Below are 22,964 nucleotides of genomic sequence, written 5' to 3'. Positions count from 1 at the left end.
AAAGTGACCCATGCGAGAGCCGCCTGTGAAGCTCGTGAGCCCTGCTTGTGTCGGTGTAGCAGAGGCTTGTGGGTTTAAATAGGGTCAGCCCTTGGGGAGCTGTCCCTGGGACGGTAAGTGGGAAGGAGCCTGGTGCTGCGCAGCACCCCCCGTCCTTACTCACGGGGCAGAGCGGCCTGTACCTCCTCCATGCTGTGGGCACAGGCCCCGACGGGCCCGGGAGTGACCTCTGGATGCAGAGGACAGACCAGGGTCAAGGGCACAGCTTCTTAATACATAAAGAGCACGTCAGAGGGCCCGAAAGAAATAGGCTAAGAATAAATATGGTAGACGATTGTAATTTAAATGTCTGGTTCTTGGATGGAAAAGAATCCCTTAATGTTTACTTACATTTAATTTTATGCATCTGCCACAGGCCACTCTTTATCCTAGACAAAGATGAATAAGGCCCAGCTGCTGTGTATGAACACAAACAGGTGCATTTCGTGGAAAACCTTCCCTCTCGGCCCCCACGTGCCACGTTCTCCTGATGCTCAAGTGCTGGGGCTCCCAGGGGATCGCGGCCGCAGCCAGCGTCCCTTCACCCTCTCTCTGCATTGCTGGCCAGTTCCCCAGGGCACAAGAAGAAGCCTCCTAAGCCGGCTGTGCAGCAGGGCTCTTGTGGGGCCCCCAGGCGAGCGAGTCGGAGCCCTGTGTGCCTGTCCTCCGAGGGGGCCCCTTCCTGACTCAGCGGGCTTCCTCCGGGCGGGTTGGTGTTTGCTCACTTCCCATCTCTGGCGGTGGGTGGTGTTCTTTCTTGATTCTCAGGTAAGATCTGAACCAGGCCGAGGAGCCTGGGGAATCTGGAGAGGCCTCCAACGAGCTGGATTCTAAGTTCGCCAGGGGGCATATATGGGAACGGGCTCCAGACCGTGTGGGAGAGTTCCACTGAAGCTTGTTGGGTGCCTTCTGTCTCCTTCCTTTGGTTGTTGGTTGTGAGAGTCACCTGCATGGACGAGGTTGGCTTTTTAGGAAAGAGTTTGGTTTTCTGCTCTTGTAACCTTGTGTGGTCAGTGGTTTCCCGGTCATAACCAGCTGCTCAGGAGCACAGGGGCGAGCCAAGGTGGGAGAGGCGGGGGCCTCCCTCGGCATTTGACATTCTTCAAAAATGGAAACACACTGCTAAGGTTTTGAACAATTAGATCCTTCCCTGAAATGTTCTCCTGCTGTTGACTCATGAGTGTAGGAGGGTGTGTAGGGACTCTCCCGTCTCTTTCTCTGTTGACTCTTTATTACGGGTAATTTCCAGCCGTCCTGAAGAACATTGGAGAGAATAATGAAATGAATCCCCGTGTGCTCATCACCCCAATTTTACAAATTTTACAATTGTTATTTGCTTCATTGTTTTGTGTCTATGACTATTTGTAGTAAATTACAGACATATTTACCCCCAAGTATTTAACTATGCATTTTTTAAAAGACATTTTCCTTTTAACCGCAGTTGTCTTGACATTTTAATCTCTTCCATACTAAAAAGACAGAACCCTTGCGAAGTTTACACTGATCCCTTGCACGCTGCGTCCAATGGCGGGCCAGGCTCGCACACAGGGCGGGTACTTCTGGGGGCACAGGAGCCCCCCGCCAGTGCCTGGCCCCAGGGCTGTGGCCAGGAGACCGTCGGGGTCAGCTCACTGGCAGGGCAGAAAGCTCAGATGAAGGGGTGTCATGCTCCCCTGACTGATGGAATAATCCTCTTTGTTTTCTGCGGCCTTGCTTCAGAAGCAGGGCAGCCCCGAAATAGCGTCTTGTCCTCGTTCCCAGCCTGGACACCCCTCAGGAGAGGAAGCCACTCTGTATCTTTGGAAGGGCAGCTATTTAAAGTTAGTAAATTAGGACCTAATGATACCAAGTGGCAGACTTTTAATTTAGTTACAAATACTAGGTGGTGGACACCCTGGTTTCATGTGGGATTCTGTTTTTTGAAACCTGCTGGATTAAATGAAATGCCGAAGAATGTGCTTGTTTTAAGTGTGTTTATTGCTCCTCTGAGCTGTCCCCCCAAGTTCTTTTTAAAAAGGGAATATTCAAAGCTCCACGTCTCTGGCAGGGTGCTTCTTGTGGGAGAGGTCTTGGAGCAAACAGTCCGGGACATGAAAGCTCCCTGGCATCTAGGTCGAGGGCTCTGAGAGGTGCCACGTGCTGCCCGTGAACACAGTGCCCGGCCCATCTCCCCCGCCAAGCACGACCTCTGGTCAGAACCCAGAACGCACGTCGGATTTGAACAGCAGTCCGCTGTGGGCCTGAGCTCCACAGGTCCTTCCTTTGTCACCCAGCTGTGACCAGGGGCAGGCTGCGTGCGGGGGCGGCACGGAGCACTGAGAGCAAGACTTCCAGGAGGCATGTCTTTTAGAGGAGCAGGGCACCTGCTTGTTGGCGAGGGCCGAGGTGCGCCACCCCCCAGGAAGAATTGGTGTCCCGAACCTGGAAGCTCTCCCATCTCCTGCTTGGACAGTTTTTCTGGTGCTCAGTCTCCAGCCCCCTCCCCGCCTCCCGGAGGGTGGAGGTCCTGCGTGGAGCCAAAAGTGCCCACCCTCTGTCCAGTGTTTGGTCTTCCTGATAAGTGCCCCCACTCTGTGTCCCCTCTTCTGCATGGCCTCAGCTGTGGCCAGGAGAGACCTATGAATAATCAGGAGCTGTCCTGTCTCTGGGCAGAGGAGGCAGCATGTGCCTTGTGCCTTCCATGAAATTATATAAAAATCATCTCCGTGGAACAAAAAGATAAATATTAAGATGACAAAATAATACATCAGGTTGAAAAGAGAACTAAAAAAGGGAAGGAAAAGGTTTAAGAAATAAAATTTAATTCTAAAATTTAAGTGACCTTAAAATCAGGTATCAGTGAGTAGGTGTTACAGGAAATGGAAAGCAATAAAAAATGAGAAGCGTGACAAATAGAAGAATGAAGATTCAACATACAGGTAATTGTTCTTGAAATACAGAAGGGAGCAGATGGTAACAGCAGCGTGTGAGCACACAGCACACTTCACCTTGGGCACGCTTCTGTGTCCTGTTCCAGAGGTTACCATGGCGGGGGCACCAACCGTGACACATGGTATGTGCGCACACATGCACACACACACACGTGCACAGAGTCACACAGCGACACACGTGTACACACAGGCATACATATGTACGTGCGTGCACAGTCTCACACAGGCTCGTGCACACAGCGATACAGACACATACGTGTGTGTACACAGACTTACACACATGTGCACACGGGCATACATATGTACGTGCGTGCACACTGGCTCACACACAGGCTCGTGCACACAGCGAAACAGACACGTACACATGTGCGTACACAGACTTACACGGGCATGCACACAGGCTCACACACGCACACACATCTGCTACCGTTGAGTGCAGAATAAACTGTTAGTGACCAGGACCCTGCGGTGCAGGAGGGGAGGAGTGAACTTCCGCCATGAAATCCATTCCAGGACGGCTTTGACGACTTTCCATTAGGCTGCCTATTAACATGATTCATCATATTAATGGGTGAAAAACGTTAACTTGATAAAATTGAAAATGAATTTTAATAAAAACTTGTAACAAAAATAGAAGGCTACTTGCTTTGTGTGAATCTCTTCCACACCAGCTGCTTGCATCACTCTGTGTCTCCGTCGGTGCGATTAGAACCCAGAGAAGGGCGTGGACGGACTCTGGTTCCTCCAACACATTGTTCTGGAAACGCGAGTCAGTATCATATTTAGATGAGAAATCAACATGAAAGTGTACATCTACGGAGAAGGCAAAGTTGCATTATTTGTGTGTGGTCTGAACCTCAGCTTTGCAAAAAACAAAAGTTAGAACACATGGGAAGACTACCAGCAGTGGCCGCTGTTGACCAAGCGCACGTGCAGAGAGCACTGCGGGTGAGCACTGCATCCTGAGAGCACGGCAGACGCCTGGGGCGCACGGGGCTGTGGAGACTGGGGGTGCACCGTTTCTTCATCTGGGTGCTGGTTGTACTGACCTTATTACTGCTTAAAGTCACATCTACGTTTTATGCTTTTCACATATGGTATTTTTCACAATAATTGTTTAAAACGTGTTCCTTTTTCTATATATTAAAAATAGCCAGCAAGTAGATACTAGGAAGGAAAGGAATCAGATTTATAACAGCGACAGTAACAGACAATGACAGGAACATGAGCTGGCTCAGAACACACTGCATGCATAGATATTAAAATCCCATAAAACTTTACGGATTGAAATGAAAGGAAGTTGAATAAAAGGAGGACTTGGCCACATGATTCCATGGTGAGACCCAGGAAATTAAGGTTATAAATTCTCCCTAAATTAAACCATAAATTCAACACAATATTGACAAGTTGATTTTAAAGGTCAAGTGGAAGAACAAATGTTTGAGAATGGCCATTAAAATTTTTAAATAAAAAGCAGATTTGTGAAAGAAGACTTGTCCTACCAGTTACCAGTGCATTTTGAAGGTACAGTTGAAATAAGAGTGTGGACTTTCACGCCAATGGAACAGAATAGAGATCTCGTTCCAGAAACAGAATCTGTATGTATCAGAATGTATAATTCGGAAAAAGAATGAATTGCTCAGTATCTAGAATTTGGGGCACAGTATCACCGTTTGAAGTTTTTAAATCCCTCCCTCTTAACATAATAAAATAAATTCCAGACATAACAAAGACTCAGATGTGAAAAGGAAAACACAAAAGTACTGGGAAAATGACCAGCTAGGACAATTAAAAAGCCATAAAGGCAGTGATAGGTTTTATTAAACACAGATTTTAAGTTTCGTACAGCAAGGAAAACAGTAAACAAAATTTAAAATACAGCTGAAAATATTTAATGTCTTTCCATTCTCAGACACAACATCGAGCAGTTACATGATACTTTATGAGGTTACAGAGCTGGTTTTTTTTAAACATTAACTTGTTCTTCATAAAATCTTGAAGCTACTTGCTTTCAAGAGTGACAGGAAAACAAGAATATAGGTGAAATATTAGAAACCCATAAAAACTGCCACATCAGTCTCGTACTGTATTCAGTCACTTAAGTATTTATCAGGTAACGGAACTGTGCATCGAGCACCATCCTAGGCACTGGGGTTGTAGTCATGAACAAGATGAGAGAAGTCCTTTTACCCCCTGAACTTACCTTCGTGGTAAAGACGAGATACAAACAGCTATATGATAAAACATTGGGGAGTGAGAAATGCTCGTGTTAAAAAGCAGAGTGAGGGGAGAGACAATGGAGGTGTTGTTTTCCTTAGGCTGGTAGAGGACGTCGAAATCTAGATAAAATAAAGGAGTAAATCTTAGTTTTCTGGGGCAAGGATACTGCAGGCCATGGGAACAGCAAGTGCAAAGGCCCTGAGGGGGTCTCTGCTTGGTGTGTTGGAGGAACAGCAGCTGTCAGGATGAATGGAGCAGGGCGAGCAAGGGTAACCAGGAGGAAGTGAAGTCAGAGCAGTGGTCAGGGCCTGCAGGGCCTTCCGTGGTAGGCCTAGGTGAGGACTCGGCATTTTGTTCTGAGAGGCAGGAGGCCTCTGGAGGGTTTTAGGCAGATGGAATGACTTATTTCAACATTTTTTGTAACAGTACCTCTTAAAAGGCTTGCCCTGGCTGCTGGGTAGAGGGGTAGGCAGGGCAGGTAGGAGTGGAAGCAGAGAGACTGTTCTGGAAAATGTGAGAGATACCTGGTGTTTGGCATAGGGATTTATCTCTCGACTGTGGTGATTCTGCCCCTGAGGGGACATTCAGCAGCACTGGGGGACATCTTTGGTTATCACAGCTGGGGTCAGGGTGCTGCTGGCATCCTGCGGGCCGAGACCAAAAATAAAAGTCTTTGCTGATTCCAAAATCTGGCCAACTCTGGATCTGCTTTTATTACCTGTTTTTCTTCTTGGTTTTAGAGAGGACACTCCGCTGTGGGAGCTTCAACAAGATAGTCCACGGAGCATCTGGCTCTGGGCTTGCGGGCGGCTTGGTGGTAGCACACTGGTGTCCTCTGGCTTTGCTCTTAGTGCTGGGGTGTGGCTCTGAGCCCTGGAGCCTGGTCAGTGGAGGGCCAGGGGTGATCGAGCCCCCTTGATGTGGTGGGCTGGCTCTCCCTGCCGGTGTGCATCCTGGGAGCACATGGTGACCATCTCAGTGCAGCCCCCCGGTTACTGTCATCACGGGGCCCCCGGGAGTCTCAGCCCACGCGTGTGCTGGGCAGCGGTCAGCCGGGGGACTCAGGAGACGCTCAGCCGGGGAGGTGGCCACTTTCCGGTTGAGTATTGCCACGCGTGCTGTGTGGATTGGGCATGCCCACGGGACCCGCTGGGTAGGGGCGGACTGGCCCAGAGTTGCTCTGGTAAGGACCACATCCCTTCTGTTTCTGCCTGCATCCGTTTGTTTCTTGGTGCTTTTACATGGCTGTTTTTTCTATTTTGTCCAGAGCTGATTATTATTATTGATAAAAGGACTAGTCTGATACAAATTATCCTGTCATCACTGGAATACAGAAGTGCCAGTGGTTAAGTACGTTATAGATAAAAAGACAAATGACAAAGTGGCACCGTTTGCGTAGGACCCAGAATTAGACTGGAAAATGCCTTTCCTGAAGATCATCTTTATCCACCAAGAGATTCTGATTTACTTGAACCCGCCAGAGGAGCTGCGTGTGCCCTGGTGCTGCGGGGGTGACGGTGCACGGGGGGCGGGGGGGGGGCAGGGGTGCTGCGTGTGCCCTGGTGCCGCGGGGGTGACGGTGTGGGGGCGGCGGTAGGGGGAGCGCAGAACCATCTGAAATCAGCGGAAACAGGATTTGCTTGGCATGCAATTGACTGGCTGGAGGGAGCACAGAGGCCACGAACCATTTGTGCCCGCTGAGAGGGGCCGCTCCCTCCGTCGGCAGGTGTGGCCGTCACTCTGTTTCTTCTGTGAACAAGAGAGCCCCCACTACCGAAGCCACAACCAGGAAAATAACTTCGTTTCTGCTGGCGGGCGGATGGCGGGTGAGGCCTGGCTTCCAGAGGGGGTGCGCCCGGCCGGCTTGGTGCCCAGGGGTCCTGGCAGCCAGCTCCACATCCCTCCCCGCCGGGGGCCACCCTTGGGAGCCGCCTGTCCTCACAGCTGTCATCCCTCCTGTCTCTCTGTCACCCTTCCTACCCGGCCACCTCGCACGTGTCACGCCTTGTCTCCCCGAACGTGGCCCGGCGCTTGTACACGTCCCTCCCCGTGGGCCCACTGGCCTTCTTCCACTTCCCGTGTCCAGCTAGTGATGCCCGGAGGTGCTTCCTGTAGCTGTGCGTGCCTGCCATGTGCTTGCTGGGTGGTTGGAGCGTAATCACACGTTTCACATTTCTCCCGCTAAAAGCTCTGAGTTGCCTTCTTACTCAGTGCTGCGGTTGCTTCTTCCCTGCTGTGTACCAGCAGCCCGGGCGGGAGGCAGAGGGGTGGCTTCCTGCCCCCCGTTAGTGCACTTGCTGTCCGGCCGGGTGGCCTGCTGCAGTCCAGTCTCAGTGTGACACAGTCAGGTGCATGATAACCAAGTGATAGAACGGAATTCGCTGTTCTGTGTTTCCTCCCACATTTTCCTTTGTGTGCCTGAAAGTCATTCATGCTCGCTCATCCTGCCAACCCTCACCCCAGCTTGCTTTCTTAAGAAGAAATAAAGGGAAGAGAAGCCAGTGTGTCCATTCTTTGGGCAGATGCTCCCTTTCCTGTCTTACCTGGGCCTCTCCCCAGGGACCCTGTGTCGGGTTTCTCTCCCTCCACTGACAGGCTGGCAGTCGGGTTTTCTTCATAAATCTCGAAGCTGCCAGGATTAAGAAACCTCCGCCCCCACCTGTAGGCCCTCACATCCCTGGGGGACTGTTGTATTTCCCGTTAAATGCCCCCTCAGTGTGACTCACTTTCTCTCCTTTCTCTGCAGGTTTTGCATGCAGAAATGTGTTAGTCTGGTGCCTGGGGTCACACTGGATTTAATAGAAAAGTAAGTAAGATTTTTAAGCTGTGCAGCTTTCGGGGTCTGAGGGGGGTTCTTTGAGTGCTGTTCATTCTCAGGGGCACTTCCAGTCAGCGAGGGGATGTTTCCCTTGTGTGTGGGTGTGCGCTTTTGTTCTCTGGCGAAGGCCGTGTTGTTGTGCTGGTGATCAGCGTAGCACTTGTGCTGGTGATCAGCGTAGGACATGTCTCCATGGAAGGCCATATTAAAAGAACAGAATAAAAGCTGAATACTTTTGAACATTGACAAATACTCCCAACACTAAGTCAAAGCAAAAACGTATGGCTGCACACAGAGGTTGTCTCTGCTACCCGACTGCAGTAGCTGGGTCATGGCCTAGCACCTACCCGATTTCCCCCAATTCCCCATTCATATTCTGCAAGCCCCCTGCCCCTGTTCTGTGTTCTGCATCAGGGCAAATGCCCCAGTCCAGTCCAGCAGTGTCCTTCACGGTGCACTGTGGTTGTGTGGCCTCTCCTCATCCTTCCAGGTCAATGGGCGGCCCGGCTGCCTCCTGTGGTGGACCTCCTTAGGTGCGAACTACTCTGTGGCTCTAGACTTAACCTGCGTCGCGGGTGTGCTTGCACGTGCATGCGCGTGGGTGTGTGTGTGTTCACGAGACTCACCGTGACTCATCCTGGTTCATCTAGGTAGTTGTTCTTAAATCCTCTGCCCTGGACACCATTCCTTCTAGAATTAACATACAAGATAATGGTTTTCTAAGTCTTGATACACAAAATCGTGGGTGAGAACAGCTAAGGCCTGGGTTTAATTAAATCAGGGAGGAAAAGCAAATATACTTCTGGGTTTCTCTCCTGGAAAACGACTTGCCTGTGTGTCAGGGAAATAGACAAGAAAGTTATGCCTAAGTGTCCACCATCACGGGCCTGGGGGGACGGGTCCTGCCGGGGATTGCGGCCCTGCGGAAGCTCCGGTCTCTGCCTGCTGTGCTGTTGGTGGGAGGAGCAGACAGAGACCGGTACACGAGGAGACTGCCGCGAGTGTTTTCAGACCGCACATGACTCTGCGTGTGAGCACAGGTGAAACAGGCATGAAACGCTGGGTCCGTTGTTCACCCACGAGCGGGGCGGCCCTGGCGCGGGAGGAGCGGGGCGGCCCTGGCGCGGGAGGAGCGGGAAGGCCGGGTTGGGGCAGGAGCGGGAGGGGCGGGAAGGCACGGGTGCGGAGCTGTGTTAACTGACTTGGGTTTCTTTCCATCTTTTAAATTTTCCTGCGAGAATACAGAGACATGGAATGCCTGTAAAATAATCAAGAAACTATAGGGCACCTGCAAACAATTCACTGAGTATAATTGCTCTGTGCAAGTTGTGAGTAGAAGTCTAAGGAAATCATGTAACTGGTCTGGTCTACTTCAGGGTGCTTTTGTTCACAAGCAAGATGGGGTATGGTGGCAGGGATCAGCGCAACACTGGGTGGCGCCGGCCTGCGCTGGAAAGGCAAAGGCAGGGCTGTGGGGTTGAGGTGTGCTGACAGGTGAGGTGCAGGCAACCTGGAATCGCCGGAGAGCAGGAGCACCAGGGCCAGGCAGCAGGCAGGGAGTCAGATGTGTTCTGTGGGTCAGGGACAGGCACGGTGGCCAGAAGCAGGGGCTGCTGACGCGAGCTGCAGGGTTCTCAGATCACAAGCTGGTGATGACCAGCTATAGTGACGGCGCTCGTGCCCGCTCGGCACGTGCCCCCTCCCTGCCTCCGCTGTGTGGTCCCTGCCTGCAGTGCACACTCGTGGTCAGGAAGCAGGGCGGGTGGGGGGCTGTGACACACACGGGCTGGGCGACACGGGGGTTGGAGTGCTCTGCGTACGCCCACGTCCCGGTCACGCTCTGCTCTGCTCTCCTGGCGGCCTGCTGGCTCGGGGCGCCTCTGCTCGCCCTCCTGGCGCTCCTCCAGACTCTAAGCCGGTTTCACCTCCAGGCACAGTGACCCAAAAAACCGTTTATAAATGCTAAGCAAACAGCATAAGCCTGGAGAAACATCACGTGGAGAAAAACTTTAGGTCTGGTCAACCAGTCGGCTTGCTTGAGTCTCCTGTCGGGATCGCAGAGATTGCAGAGCCACCCGGGAGCTCCGCGTGCCAGTCCGCTGCGCACGCGCTCTCGGACCCCGTTTCCTTCTATTACCTGTGCTCACGTGGCCGTATACGGACCAGTTCTCCGACCTTACCCGGTGAGGGGGTGGCAGCGGTACATTCCATCACGGGGAGGTTGTGCCTGGTGTCCTGTCCAGAGAGGTCTTGTTCTACTTCCCACCGGCCTGTGAGTGAGGGAGACTTGTGTGTCCTCCCCCACCAGGCAGGGCGTGAACCCCGCCGCTGCCCCCGTGTCTGGGTGCTGCCTTGTCCCGTCCCCGTCCCTCCCAACCAAACTCTGCTCGTGTTCGCTGAGCCACACAGGAGCAGCAGCACCACATGTTCTGAGTTCTTCCAAATGAAAGGAGCTATTAAAAATCACATAAATGAAAAATACGTATTTTTTCAGTTATTTAGTTAAGCCTCCTGATTGTACTGGAGAGAAGCCTGGCATTCAGTCCGCTGTGCTTCCTGGTGGCATCTCGCACCGCGGCAGGGCCGGTGGGGCAGCCAGGCCTCCGAGGTCTCTGCTCCTCCTGCAGGAAGGCCTCCCCTCACCCGGACCGTGTCAGGACAGCCGGCTCCCGTCCTGTCACTCTCTCAGATGTAAAATGTGCGCAGCAGCTTGACACCTGAAGCACGACCCGCAAAAGAAAACAATTGTGAAATTGGACTTCATCAAAATTTAAAATGTTTAGTCTCTGAAAGACACTGCTCAGACAGTGAGGAGACAAGCCGCAGATTTGGGGAAAATATTTGCAAACCACCTAGCCGACAGAGGACTCGTATCCACAGTATATAAAGATATCTCAAAGCAAAAATTAAAAAAAAAATTCAAAAATGGAAAAAGACCTGAAGAGATACTTTACCAAAGAGAATTTAAGAATGGCCAATAAGCCTAGGAAAAGATGCTCAAAATCATTAACCATGAGGGAAATGCAAATTAAAGCCACAAGAAACCGCAACATCCCCGCAAGGTAGGTTAATGAAACAAACAAGGCTGGCGAGGGTGCCGGGCGAGCAGCACTCCCACAGCCCCTGCTGCGGAGGCGAGCGGGACAGCCACGCCGTAGGAAGATGGCCCCATGGGACCGCGGTCCCACTCCCGGGCATTCATCCCACAGGAACGAAACTGTCCACACAAGCACCCGTGCGAGAGTGTTTGTGTGGCTTTATTCATCACCACTGAAAACTGGAAAGACCAGAATGCCCTTGGGGTGAATGAATAAGCAGAATGTGCATCGTCTAGCGGGGTACAGCCAGCAGGAAATGGGGGGACATCTGATACATGACCACATGGGTGGCCCCGGAAGCACCGTGTGGAGTGACGGCCGGCAGCTCCAGGGCCGACATCCGGTCTGATTGCATTCGCGTGCCCTTCTGGAGAAGACACAACTATGGGGTCAGAGATGGCAGTGTGAGGGAATGTGGGGTGAAGGGATGTTCACCATCCTGCTTGTGGTCGCGCAGATCTGCACATGCTGTAAAATCAGGGAACCGCACAACCAAAAGAGCCACTTTACTATATGACAACGCAGAAAACAAAATTAAAACGTAACGTGGGGAAGTGAGAAACTGTGTGAAGGAGTACGGGACAGATTGACTCCGGGAAGGCGCAGCAGGAACGACCCGGCTGGAGAAGGTGGGGGGGGGGGGGGGGGGGGAGGTGTGGGAAGGACCCTGAAGCCAGGATTGGGAAAGCACCTGGCTCTCCTGTGAAAGGTGCCTGTTGTTTCGTGGGAAGCAGCTTCATGCTCACTATGAAGACTGGATAATGAGGATTGCAAAATAGAAGGAAGCACCCTTATACTTTACGTTGTTAGGAGTTTTCATCAAGTGTTGTTTTCCTGACTCCTGATGTCGGACTTTGCCCAGGCTGGTGCCTTTCCCAGGAACACTGCGGTTTACGTCCGCCCAGCGCTGAGGGCGTGCATGCTCACATTCACTTCCGTGGGCCAGCACACCCTGTCCCCGTCTCCGCCTACCTCCCGCACCCAGGGATGCCACACGGTTGGTCAGATGCGGGGAGCTGGAGTGTGTGATTTTTCTTCTTTTTAATTTAAAAAGAAAAACATAGTTAACGCGGACAGCAGCACGTCTCGCAGTGCTTCCTGAGTGCAGACAGGGGCTGGAAAGAATACGGACCTGGAGCGGTCGGCCGCGGCCTGCAGCCCGGCCCAGTGCTGAGGAGCTCCACTCGCAGGACAGCTCTCACGCCTCCTGTCTGCCCCAGCCTGGCCAGGGGCTTATGTGTGCTGGCAGCTCTCTGCGGGAGCCAGCCCGCACCCAGAACACGTGTCTCCTTGCCGCCTTCCTCGGGGTGGCAGGATGGGCTGGGGGAGGAAGATGCCCTCACACACCTATCCTGTTCACAATCAGCTGGATGCCGCCACGCGACTTTGGGAGAATTCTGTATCCACGGTTCACCTCTGCAGTTGAGAAGAGGTGGTCCTCATTTCAGGGAGGTCTGCATTTTTGGAAGCTCAGTGTCCAGGTTACTTGGGATGGGCTGTGGCGTCCCAGAATGAGATCCACTTGTCCCTCAGGGCCTTGGGGATGGAGCATGATTTGGGGCTTGTGGTGGGGCTGGAGGAGGTACGAGCAGGTCGTTTGGGAACCTCGGGTCTTTACCGCAGTAATTGTTTGCGATGTGTTGATTTGGGTCTGAGTCACTGGTCTCTCGGGGCAAGTCCGCTTAGTTGAGCCGAGACACACCCACCAGCACACCTGGTCTGGCGGCTCTCCCTTGTCACTCGGCAGAGGCGACACTGACTGTGAGTGTTGGGTTGTGTTCCTGTGGTTGTGCCAGGACAGATTCCAAACTTTAGAATTACAGAACACCAGGACAAAGTCCGGACGTGAAGCTCCCAGAGACCTAGAGGTAATGACCGTCAGATCTGTTTCTGAGGAAATACAGGTTAGTTTGTTTTTTTAAAATATTTTACTTATTTATTTGAGAGAGAGCGAGAGCACAGGCACGGGGCAGGGGGGCGGCAGGCAGAGGGAGAAGCAGACTCCCCGTGGAGCAGAGAATCAGATGCGGGGCTCCATCCCAGGACCCCGGGATCAAGGCCCAAGCCGAAGGCAGATGCTTCACCAACTGAGCCACCCAGGCGCCCCGAGGTTTCTCCATTTATAAGAAAATGCTGTTAACCTATCTTTTTAATGTTTAGATTTTTCCCCAGTAGTGCTTGCAATCCGTAAGAAGCTCTTTCAATAAGCAGGTTTGGGTGTGCAGTTAGCAGGCGAGGCAGGAGCGCGGCATATCTGTGTTTAACCAAGCCGTCCAGGCCGCCATGGCTTCTGTATTCAGAGAACGTTCCTGGGAAGAGCATCTCATTGGATTCTCCTCACCCTGGGCAGCTCTTGGTGTCGGTGGCTGTCCGGCTCCCTCTCTCGGGGGCCATACCCATCTCCCCTCACCCGGTGGCTTGGGGCCCCGCCCGCACTGCTGACTCGAATGTTTGCACCACATGCCCGCAAAGATACGTCGTGCCCGTGGTTGTCCTGTGCTATGGCTCAGAACCTAACAGATGACATGAGGTGCACAGCGCGGCGACCGAGGCCTGACTGCCCTCTCCTCCCGCGTCAGCCGTGTGCTCGCGCCCTCGCCATTGTCAGACGCGTCCAGTGTCTGTTAGCTGTTCGGTCGCCCTTCCTCTGCACGGGTCCCACCCATCGTGGGCGCTCGGCCTGGAACTCGCCTGAGAGATGCTGAGTGTCTCATCGAGACCCCAGTGGTGCTTTCGTGGCTACAGTGCGTCCTCGCCAGATTTGCCTCCCCCCAACCCCCCGAGCCTTTAGGACGGGAAGTGACATTATCTGTGGTCCTACAGCTAAAAACCACAGTCCAGACTCAGACCGGGCTTTTGTTTTGTGTTTTAATTCAAGTACAAGGTGAAGTCCTTCATCAGGATGTGAACGAGTACAGGAGATGGAATCCAGGCTGTGGAGGGGGACAGTGAGCATTGCTGAGCGTGGCACAACCTGGAGCCTCCTCTCCTGCTGCGCCGGGCAGGCCTGGCTGTGCAGACATAGGCCACGTGTGCGAGGGGCACTGCAGGCCTCTGGCCGGTCTGGTTGTTCCAGAAGTCGCAGCCCAGCTGGGCTCCCACGTGCAGTCCCCACCAGCCTCGCTGTGGCCTGGGGCCAGCTGTGCCTTGTGCAAAGGGCCAGGGCCACTGTGCCTCAGGATGAGGGTCTTCGCACCACGTTCCAGGGCAGACTTGTCACCGGTGTGCCGTGGGTGACTGGCATCACATCACCTCCCCGACACAGAAGCCTGGAGAGTAGTCTCTGAAAGCAAGGCCTGCGCCCACGTTCCTTCTTCCAGTACGCCAAGCATGCACATACCACACTCTGGGGCCACAGCTGATTGGCCAAAAGCCTTTTGAGTTTTGGGGTTTTTTTGTCATGTTTTTCCAAACGTTCCTAAAGTGGAGTTGTGAGCGGTTAGTTGAGCGCCGTGGCTCGTGTGGATCAGTCAGTTGGGTTGAGTCACTGTTCAGACTCTGGGCAGGTGCGGGTTGTCGATGCCCGTCCCCTGCCTCGGCTTCAGCAGGTTGGCTTTCCTGCTTTAGGAGCCACATCCCACCCCCCCGACTGTCTTGGGGGCAGGGGGGGCTTCCAAGCAGCGTCTTGTGGCCCTTGTCCACCCCAGCAGTCCCCTTCACCACCACGTGAACTGGCAAGGTGGGCACACAGGCATTGTCCCCCCCAGTCTCTGCCTCAGGTGGGGCCATAAGTGTTTTGGGTTCTTTTAATTCATAAGTAGCTTATACTTGGAGAAGCCACAGAATACTTAAAAGTACATACATTTTTAATAGTTTGGGAGATTTCCATAAACCAATTACACAACGTTGCTGAGGCTTGTGGGGTGGTTGCCGGGTGAGACCTGGGAGAGCCGGGTGGCCAGCTGGGTGGCACTCCATGTGTCCCCCCTTCTTGTGACCAGCTGTCCTCTCCAAGAGCCATGGGGCTCCCAGGCCCTGGGGTCACGTCTGCATTAAAGCTGGCAGAGCGCGTCCCTGTCCCCGTCTCTCCCATGTGGGATGCGTGTGGCCGCCACCTGATGTGCTGTGAGGCTGTTACGTGGGCATCCGGTGCAGCTCATTGGGTGACCTGGTCATGGGTCCAGGTTAATTGGTGAGGTAGCTTATTTTTAATTACAGTTATAAGACCAAACAGGAATTGGCTCTTTTGCTCAGTTCCTTGGCCCTGTTTCCTTTATTCTTTAGCAGTTCATGCTGAACAAAATCGTAAGCCCTATAGAGTGCTGGGGGGAGGAGGAAGGAAGCCCCCCACAAGGAAGCACAGAAGGCAGAGTGTGCACTACCTGCAGGGTATGAGTCGCGTGGATGTGGCACATGTCGTGGTCTCCTGGCCGGACACAAACATGCGGTCAGCTGAGCTGGAACTTGACATTATTGGTGTTGCTCCCTTCTCAAGGATTCTGAGCCCTTCATTTTGCATCAGGTTTTATTGTCTCGTTTCTTCTCAACACATGGTAGTACTTGTACTTGAGAACCGCTCTGTCACCTGTAATGTGACAGTGACTCTGGTCACTATAGCCGTCTGACTGGAGGGACACGTCCTAATGCAGAGATGAAATGGAGAATACAGGCCTGGGTTATTGGTTTTGTTTCCTTAATGACCTGCAAAAAATAAGAACGATGTCCATCTCTGCCCCCTGCTTCCCTCCCGGGGTCCTTGCTCTGTGCTGAAAGATGGTCCTGGCACAGGCCTGGTCCATGGCCATGCTTGGCATGTGTGGACCGAGCTGGCAGGCACGGGTCCCGCACCCACATGCCCTTGCTTCCTACTCCCTGAAGCTGTCCTTCTTCTATGTGCGGCTCTGAGTGAGCTGAAGTCTCCAAGGCTGATGAGCCATCCTGCCCTGTGGTGGACAGCGGTGACTTCATATCCCAGGAGCCAGGAGCAGCCTCAGGACCCAGAGCGGCAGGTGTGGGCCTAGAAGGGGCACCGCGCCTCACTTCCGAGACCGGCCTTTCCCGGCACCGTCGTGACGGGGGGGCCAGTGCCTTCCCTGCTGCTGCCGGTCAGAAACCCCACCCGAATGGGTCGTGGTCTTCTTTGCATCACCGGAGAGATGGCTGGACAGGTTTCATACTTGAAATTGCTGCGTGGTAATTCAGTAACAAATGTGGTTTCTTTTTAGCAGCTGCCACCGTGCGACTGCTCAGCATAAGCTTCCCCAGGATAGTGAGTGTTAACCCCTTCCCAGCTTCTGCCACCTTTGTCACGTGTGCAAAACGTGTTGTTTGCAGTCCCGACACAAGACCAGAGAGAAGATACAGGCGGTGTGTGGGTCTTATAATTACTTAGCAATCTTTAAAGCCGGGGAACGAGTTTGTTTTCTAATTAAGCTGCTGCGTCGGGAAGTAAATTAGAGCGAACCTTCTTTGAGCACCCCCAGTTTCTAATTATCTGCGCGAACCTAGCAGCCTGATGAATAAGCATGTTGCCACTGCGGCGCATATTTATATTCCGAGTCCTCGGAGAGAGTGGCAATAAGATCCGTGCTTGGAAATTAAGGGACATTTTTCAGCCCTGAAACAAAGTAATGAAACGCTTAAACAGTGCTAGAAATATTAGGGTGCTCAGAAAACACTGGGGAATCAGGGAGCCGGTGAGCCTCTTCCACAAGGCTGTTCGTTAGCATTCTGATCACTGGAGGCGCAAAGTGTACCGAAAATTATTCATAATTAACATCTATTGTGTCAACAGCATATTTTAAGGAGCTAACAGCGCTGTGTCTGGGATAAAGTGAGCTGCTGTGCCCTGCTCCCTCCAGCTCGCACGTGGCGTGGCCACCGCTGAGCCCGGGGTGGCAGGCTTAAGTGGAAGCTTGGATCCGGGGGTTGGTTTTGCTTTGAATCTGTGAGCGTTTGGTTAACTTAGCTGCGGTCTTCCATGTGTCAGAGCCCCGGTCTCAGCCATGCCCTGGAGGGACAGGGAGGAGAGCGTAGGAGGACATGAGCTGTTGCTTGTGAACACAAGGTAACCCATGGTCTTCTGGTTGAGAATCAGGAAGAATAGTAGGTAATGTTTACTGAGCACCTGCTGGGTGCCAGGTGCTGTATTAAGGGCTCTCCACATATTAACTCCCGTAGTCCTTGCTAGAACCCTCTAAAGGAAGCACTGTCATTATCTGCACTCTAACCATGGGGAAACTGAGGCACAGGGCAGGCAGGTCATTTGCCCCGTGTCTCACTGCAGGGGTGAGTGGGAGCAAGGCTTTGCCAGACAGCCTGCCCGAAGCCCGTGCGCTGACCCACGCCATCACCCTAGCCCACAGCGTGTGCTGCAGGGCCGCAGACCCTCCGAGGGCCGCAGGGGCTGCAGCCACCACGCCTATTATACAGGCCCGGTAGCTGTGATTAGAATTCACTCCACTGTCAGGTCGGCATCACACACGTGTGTTATGTTTGAAAGAAAAGCTATCAAAAGATACCAGTCTTCATTCAAAAAGTACCTTTCTCTGCAACATAAATACATTGTATCTGCCGGTTGAAGGTGAAAAATCAGTAATTCGTGAACGCCTGCCAGTCACGGAGAGGATAAGTAATGACTCACTGGAAGCTAATTTAGAGGCGGAGTGGGAAAGAGAGCCCCGGGAGACCGCACGACGGCACAGTGGAGAGAATGTGAGTAAGTGGCGGAAGTGCGGGGCTGCTGCGAAGAAAGAGCCGCAGATCCTGGTGCCCACTGGAGCATCGTGAGTCAGCTGCACCCGGAGAGCTGCCTGGGGGCCTCAGACTCGGAGCGCTCTGGGATCGGAAGGAAGAAGCAGGGGCGCTGGGTCCCCATGTGCTGTCATGGCCTCCCTCTGTCATGATTGGCCTGATGGAGGCTGGGCCCTGAGATGAGATTGTGCTGAGCCGCCAAGCAGGGGAGCGGGAGCAGCTTCCGAGGCCTCCCTGGAGTATCCATGTAGCACGCACGGGGCTTCCATTTCCTCCACTGTGGCGCCAGCATCCTGGCCTTTGTCATCCAGGCAAACAAAACAGCGAGGTGCCAATTTCCTGTCTTCACCACCTGGTACCCCCGTGCCCTCCAGTGTCCTAAAGAAAATGTGTGTCCGCCGGTCTCTAATGGATGCCCCCGAGAGCCGGGATCCAGGGATGCAGCTGGCCCTGCATGCAGCTCTCCCTTACCGAGGGCAGGCGTGGTGCCAGGGGAAAGCCAGGCGACGCACAGTGCTGGAGGAGGAAGAGGCGTGGGCTTCTGTCCATTGTCCCCAGCCAGTGCCTCGGGCCGTTACTGCACACGTCCACGCGGGCACACGCCCCTTCCGTGTTCGCCTGCTCTCCCCTTGGCCTTTTTCCGAGCGCCGGCCGCCTGAGGCCCCGCTCGGGGCCGGCACCCCTGCTCTTGCCTCATGGCACAGGCACTACACTGGCAGACAGAGCAGAGGCGCCTTAGCGCTAAGAAGCACTCCCGGAGCTGCATCCCTGGCACAGGACGGGGCACTGGGTGGCCACTCGCGTCTGCACGGCCAGCCCACTTGGGGTCGGTGAGACCCCCCTGCGGCTTGCAGTGCCCGGCCCTGCAGGAGGCCCTGGTGGGGATTAGCTGCTCTGGTTCTCACAGTCATCCAGGGAGTCGGACTCTGGGCTCTAAGGGGGAGGGACATGGACGTTCCCAGAGGCACTCCAAGTGGCAGAGCCCACATCCGCCCCGAGTCCGCTGGCCCCTTGCGGTCTGGTGGATGCAGCACGCTGCCTGTGCGGAGGGGGCGCTCACCCTCTGTGACCCGAGTACGCCAGCCTCTGAGACAGGCACTTGGCGCTCCAGGCTTGGGAAGAGGGCATACCTAGCTTTGGTGTTGGGAGCACTTGGTGGGCTCACCACCGCCGCTCCGAGTCTGACTCAGGCCACTGCATCAGACGGGAAACTGCGGCAGCTTTGTCGGGACCTGCGTTGGAGGTGCTAGATTTCTCCGGCTTCAGTGCCTGGGCCGCGGCTTGGCCGTGAGGAAATGCATACTGCTCCGTGCCGTCCGCTAGCAGGTGTCTGAGTGCCAGCTTCCCAGCCTGCAGGTGCTATGGGCTGATGGTGGGAGAGGTACAGACGCCAGAAGCTCACCAGACGGTGTCCACAGAGCTCCCCATCCAGCAGGGGGCTCCAGGCCGCGTCCGTAGAACCGTTCACGAGGACGGCCTGAGCTCACTAGCCTGTGGGCCCTTAGAGCCAAGGGAGCAGACACTCAGTGAGAGGTTGGCCTCCTCTCCCACAAGGCCAGCACATAGTGGGCAGTCAGTAGACGCCTGTAGGCGAACAGTAGTTCGAAGAGGAGAGGGCCCTCGGCGAGCTGGAGACTGGAGCCCGTGCGTGCTTCAAGGGGAGGGAGTGTCGGTCAGGGACAAGGAATGCGAGCGACGCTCTGCTCCCAAGTCCGTCTGTGCCCAGCAGCCTTCCACCAAAGGGAGCGGGCAGTGCAAAGCCTGACTAAACGCGCTCTGTTTGCAAGAGGTGGAGAGGGTGCAGCGGGGAAGCCCCAGGGAGGAAGGTGGTCAGCCCGGCATCTGCTGGAAGACTTGTGTGTCCAGAAGGGTCCTTCTCCTGCAGGAGCCTGTGTAGCGTGGGACACCAGCCACCCGCCTCACCTTTGCAGGGTCTGCATGACAGCACTGTTCTCCTGCTCTTACAAAGATCTGTTTCACAATTAACCATAAAAGTACAGCAAAATGATGCAGAAGTTTTCAGAAATACAGATAAATAATAATGATACTGTTATTTGAAGTATTGAGAGAACATAAGAGTTTGCTCACAAACCCAATACCAGAGTATAAAAAGGTCTTCACAGGCTGAGTAGCTGAAGGCAAATGGTCAGAATTCTGTATATAAACCTCAGAGCAGTTCTAAGACATCACATGTGCAAGTGTGGGATGGGGGAGATTTGCTAGAACTAGCCTCTGGGGAAAAAGTCAGGGTTGTAGTAAACTGAGCTTGAGTCAACTCTTCCAAATGACTATTCCAAAACCAGAAAAATTCTAGAGGAAGGAGGGAATGGCTCCTCTCTCGACCTCCTGGGGACATGCAGGATGCAGAATGATGCGTCGGGAGAGGGGCACTTTAAGGGACCAGGATGCTTAGCCTGGAGGGAAGAAGACACCGGATGACACGGTAACGGTTTTCACATCACCGAAGAGTCGTGAAATTGCCGATGAGTCACACATTTCTGCAGGGCACCAGGGCCATCGGTGGAAGCTTCAGGGACAGCGGTGTTCGTGCAGTGAAGCAGCCCTCAGGGTCAGAGCCCCCCCCGGAACTGGGCCGCAGGAAGCGGGGTGCACGCGAGGCCAGGGCTGGGCCACAGGTGGTGTCTCGGGCTCCTCCCGCCCAAGCAGCACGGTTCTTTGTAATGCCAGGAGTAGTGAGAAATCACTGACTTCCCAGGTGGGAAAAAATGCACTGATTTATTAGGGGAACCAAAGGGAAAGGGGGAGGGAGAGAATTCTACTTGTACTAAAAACTAGGGCTTTAATTTAGTTGGACTTAGAATGAGGAAGCACAGCAGCAGACGGTTCCCTCCCCACCGCCCCGCCTGTTTATCGAGTCAATGCAGAAAGCATGACATTTCAAAAAGAAACTGAAATGTACACAGTGGTTTCATAGCATTGTTGATATATCCAATTCAGGCTTTTTGGGGTGGTGTTTTCTGTATTTTTTCAACAGCTTTATCGGGGTAAAATTTATGCCCCCAACTACGGGTTCAGTGGCTTCTGGTAGGTCTTGCAGCCCGTGCCACCATTGCCACAATCCCATTGCAGCTGGGGGTCTGTCGCTCTAATAGGACCCCTCGTGCGCATCCACCGTTAGTCCCATTCCCACCCCCAGCTCCAGACGACCGCTAGGCAGTCTCTCCCTGTGAATTTGTCTTTTCCGGACATCTCACAGATACAGAATCATACAATATGGTCTTTTGAGTCCGGCTTTTTGTTTTGTTTTATTTTTACTTAGCATAATGTTTTCAGAGTTCCTTCACATTGTGGCTCGCATCAGTGTTGTTCTGTTGTATTGTGGAGCGGTACCCCACATCACTGATCTGTCTGTCCGCATCACCTATCGTTCATTCAGTGTGGGGAATGGTGTTGTTGTGAACACCCATGTACAAGTCTTTTGTACACGCAGATTTTCATGTCTCCTGGGTAGACACCCAGGAGTGGCAGTGCCGAGGCAGATGGTACATTTGTTTAACTCCTAACACATTGCTAGTGTCTTCCAGAGTGGTACCATTTATGTTCTGTTTCTCCGTGTCCTCGCCACGTGCGTCATCATCGGCCCACGGTTGTCACTGTTGTTGTGGGCGTGGCAGGGGTCTCCCTGCGGTCCTGACGGGCACATCACTGAGGGCTCACCAGGGCGAGCATCTTCGCACTTGCCCACTTGCCACTGTGTGTCTTTCATAGTGTTGCATCTGTTAGTCGCCCGCCTGTGTGCGGGGGATCGTTTCATTGAGCTGGGAGAAGTCCTCATGTACTTCAGATGTCGGTTCTTCTGATATGTGACCTCTCTCTGAGGCCGCCTTTAAGTTACAAACATGAAAATGCGCTACATATAACCTAGATTGCTCATAAAATTGTCATGTTTACTGGGGCAGTTCCAGCATTTGGGGTTTAATTTACTTTAAAATGTGGGGGGGTTGTAATAAATAAGTAGGAGCAGCTCTGTTTCCTGGGCCCTTACCGTGTTCGGGGTTGTGTGCTAACTTGTTTGGTGTTAATTCATTGCACTTTTCTGTCTCCCATGGAGTTCGGAAGGATCCCTGAGGTGACTGCATCTCAGGGAGGTTAAGTAACGTGCCTGAAGTCACACAGCTCTACATGGCAGAGCCTGTAGGATTCACACCCAGGTCTATCCAGTCCCGTCCCCTTGTCTCTGTGCCACGTGTAACGTCGAAGAATTGTTGATGTCCTGCAGGTTCGTGTGCAGTTGTTTCAGAGGCAGGAAAGTACATTCTGACTGGGGACATATGAGGAAAGGTCTTATGAGGGAGGTGGCATGAGTTTTATACGTCAAGGTGTCTGGTCTCCAAGGGCAGATTAGACATGGACAAAACGAAATGAGGGGCTATGTGTGGGGTGGAAGGAGTGACCTCTCAGCCCAGCCAGGACACCGGGGACCTGGGAGGCAGAAGAGCTGGAGCTCATGTCTGTTCAGTGCACCTCTGCCAGGAAAGCCTCAGAGGAAAGCTAGCGTAGAACATCAAGAACAAGTACAATCTGATTGTATTTGGAAGCTGTTGTTTTTGTGATACAAGGCTACCAGTAGCCCTGCTCAGCACAAGCTTTCAGTAACCTTGGCATTTTGGTCCCTACCTAGACTGGAAAGATTCTGATCAGCTAAGGAACCACCAGGGGAGGCTGGCAGCAATCTCTGTTAAGCAGCAGAGGTATTACATCCAAGTTTACTGCTGAGGAGGTGAGGTCCGCCCCTCCACTCCATACTCACCCGCCCGCCTCTCTTTCCACCTTTAGACTAGATTTTTAGAAAGACGCTCACAGGTGAGGGTGCCTCAGCGTATTCCAGAAGACACATCTGGAGAGACAGCCAGATAGTAGCTGAGTGCCTCAAGGGGTAGTGCTCCCTGGTAGTGCTCCTTCATCTGGATCAGGAGGGAAGTACTTCCTGGGACTCATCTGGATCAGGAGGGAAGTACTTCCTGGGACTCATCTGGATCAGGAGGGAAGTACTTCCTGGGACTCATCTGGATTCTGTCTCCTCATTTTAATTATTTATTTTTAAAGATTTTATTTATTTGAGAGAGAGAGAGAACACAGGGGGAGGGGGAGAGGCAGGGGGAGGAAAAGGGGGAGAAGCAGACCCCCGCTGAGCAAGGAGCCCGA

General features: G+C 53.3%; 1 protein-coding gene across 4 annotated transcripts in view; it reads left to right on the top strand.

The window, feature by feature from the left end:
- The window catches only part of RPTOR (regulatory associated protein of MTOR complex 1), a 339,381-nt gene that overhangs the window by 188,236 nt on the left and 128,181 nt on the right, over window positions 1–22,964 (top strand). For all 4 annotated transcript variants that reach the window (XM_028112364.2, XM_028112363.2, XM_088028098.1 and 1 more), the window contains one exon: window positions 7,936–7,995. In XM_028112364.2, the coding sequence (XP_027968165.1) occupies window positions 7,936–7,995 (60 nt within the window). The remainder of the gene's footprint in view (window positions 1–7,935; window positions 7,996–22,964) is intronic.

Source organism: Eumetopias jubatus, unplaced genomic scaffold (assembly GCF_037043125.1).
Source record: "Eumetopias jubatus isolate StellerSeaLion01/CBP00866 unplaced genomic scaffold, mEumJub1_p1.0 scaffold_10, whole genome shotgun sequence".
NCBI lineage: Eukaryota > Metazoa > Chordata > Mammalia > Carnivora > Otariidae > Eumetopias > Eumetopias jubatus.
The sequence above is the reverse complement of the archived record's forward strand: the minus strand, read 5'-3'. Positions and strand labels throughout refer to the sequence as shown.